At 64.4% G+C, this 2,502-nt stretch overlaps 1 protein-coding gene across 1 annotated transcript; it reads right to left on the bottom strand.

Moving 5' to 3' along the window:
• Nucleotides 1–1,608: 1,608 nt before the first annotated feature.
• Nucleotides 1,609–2,487, bottom strand: LRRC10B (leucine rich repeat containing 10B). The gene has a single exon (XM_007944897.1). The coding sequence runs from the start codon at nucleotides 2,485–2,487 to the stop codon at nucleotides 1,609–1,611; it is 879 nt and encodes a 292-aa protein (XP_007943088.1).
• Between the last annotated feature and the right edge of the window lie 15 nt (nucleotides 2,488–2,502).

A 2,502-nucleotide genomic window follows, 5' to 3' on the forward strand; every position in this document is an offset into this window, starting at 1 on the left:
TCTCATACCATTTCCTTTCTTTCTTTAAATCTTTCATTTCTCCCCCCTCCCCCTTAGCAAGGAGGGGAGAGAGCAATGCCAAGACTGAGCAAAAAGAGACTTAACAAGAAGAGACAGAGAAAGGAACATGGAAGGAGAGAGGAGAAGGGGGAGGGGATCAGAGGGGGAGGAGGGAGCTGGCACCAGCACAAGGACAGAGAAAGGTCAGCCCAGCTTGAGGGAGATTCAGAAGCATCAGGGATGGAGCTGGGGAACTTGAGAGTGGAGTTGAGAAGACAGACTGCAGGACCAAGGGAGCTGGGAGGCAGGGAGAGAGACATGGCCAGACAGAACAGCCCGGAGTAACTAGTCATTTCTGATGGAAAGCACTTGTCCTTCCAGACGGAAGGAACTCAACAGTTCACCAGGGTCAGCCTGACTCAGAGCCAGGGCACATGGATAGGGGACAGTGCCAGCAGGAGCCAGTGCCCCCAGGGCTTATAAATAAACAGGCATGTGGGAAATGGCATTCTTTCTCCAAGAAATATAATTTATGTTTACAGCCAGTTTTTTTTTTTTCCTTCCAAAAGGAAAACACTAGTATGTGGGGCCCCTGCCCCCAGCGATGTCCCTGAGTGTCCCCAGCCCTGGCCCCCTCCTCCCATTATTGCTTGGACGGGAAAGCTCCCATCCTGGGGATGGTAGAGGCCCCCACTCCCTCACCCCCTCAATGCTATCCCCGGTGATGAGGTGGAGGCACACAGTGCCCGACCCATGCCCCTCGCAGTGCCAGCCGCCCTGGCTGTGCCCAATTAAGGGAACGGAAAGTGCACACAGTGGGAGAGGCACAGGAGAGGCCTCCCAGAGCCTCTCTCCTCCACGCGGAAAGGCCCTAGAGGCACTGTGGCTTCTTTTCAAATGTAACAGCTGGGAGGCTCAGACTGTGGGGAAGGAGGGAGCGCTCTTTGCCCAGCAAGATTCCAGGCACAAGCTGTGAAAAGAGAACAGAAAAAGAGGGGGCCTCGCCTTCTGTGTACTCCCTCCTCCAAAGACTAGGGGTCCTAGGGAGGGAGGTATGTGCGATAAGCCCCGGCAGAAGGGCAGGGCAGCTGCGAGGTTTGGGCCGCAACCCAGGTTCCCTCCCCCCAGTCCTGGGCACCAGCCCCAACGCAAAACCCCTGCCTGAAGTTCGGCCTCACACAGGCACGCAGCCCACCCCAGAGGTAGTGGCTCCTGCACCAGAAAGGGTGGGCCCAGGAGAGCCAGACCCCAGGAGCAGGGAGGGTGGTGGGTGGCCTGGACACCCAGGCTCAGGAAGGAGTCCGTGCCCAGCGGTGACCCTGGCTCCAAGAGGGAGCTGGCACCTCTGTGGTGCTATAGTGGCTCGATCAGGGACTAGACGGAGCGAGAACGTCTTGGGCTGGCGATGCACAGAGGTAAGCCAGGAGACGGTCTTCTTACTCCCCAGGAACGTCTGAAGATGGCCCCCAGGCCTGTCTGCGCCGGGCAGCTCAAAGAGCCCCCTCTGCTGTCCCAAGTAGGGCCCACCGGTCCCGCAGCCCTAGGCAGCCACAGCTTCCCCAAGCTCCTCCTCCCTGGTGGCCCAAGCCCATCCCTTGGAGCACAGGCTCAAGTGCCCAGTCCCGGAGCGGCTCCCAGGGGGCGGAGGCTGCCCCCCGCGCGCTCCAGGGCCCCGGCGCCTCCGCCCCCGATCAGCAGGTCCTCTTCCTCGTCGTCCTCGAAGGCCCGCGCTGGGCGCCGAGGCTGCGGCCGGGGCGCGGGCTCGTCGCGCTCCGCCATGCGTTCGACCGCGCCCTCGCCCACGAGGAAGACGGTGTCGGCGACGCGCGGGGGCCCGGTGACGGGGTTGTGGTCGTAGGAGAAGACGCGCAGCGCGCGCAGCGGGTGCAGGTCGGGGAAGCCGCCCAGGCGGTTGCGGTCGAGGTCGAGGATGTGCAGGCGGCCCATGCGCAGCAGCGCGGGCGGGAACTCCTCGAAGCGGTTGCCGTAGAGCCAGAGGCCGCGCAGGCCCGTCATGCGCGGCAGCTCGGCGGGCAGCGCGCGCAGCCGGTTGTCGCCCATCTGCAGCGATTGCAGCGCCACCAGGCGCAGCAGCGGCCGCGGGAAGCGCCGCAGGAAGTTGCCCTCGATCCACAGGCAGCGCAGGCTCTGCAGCTGCGCGAAGTCGGCGGGCAGCGCCAGCAGCCGGTTGCTGCCCAGGTAGAGACGCGTGAGGCGCGGCAGGCGGCACAGGCCGTCGGGCAGCCGCTCGAGCTTGTTGAAGTCGAGCGCCAGGATGCGCAACTCGCGCAGCTCCTCGATCTCCTCCGGCAGCTCGCGCAGCCCGGTGCCGCTCACGTACAGCTTCTGCAGGCGGCTCAGCGCGCACACGGCGCTGGGCAGCCGCCGCAGCCGCCGCCCGCTCAGCTCCAGCTGCTGCTCGCCGCTGCGCAGCTGCTCCTCCGCGCCCGACGGCAGCTCGTCCGGCGTGGACTCCGCGATGCCCATGGTCACGGGCCCCGG

Source organism: Orycteropus afer, unplaced genomic scaffold (genome assembly GCF_000298275.1).
Source record: "Orycteropus afer afer isolate SDZICR_OR568_19922 unplaced genomic scaffold, OryAfe1.0 scaffold00130, whole genome shotgun sequence".
NCBI lineage: Eukaryota > Metazoa > Chordata > Mammalia > Tubulidentata > Orycteropodidae > Orycteropus > Orycteropus afer.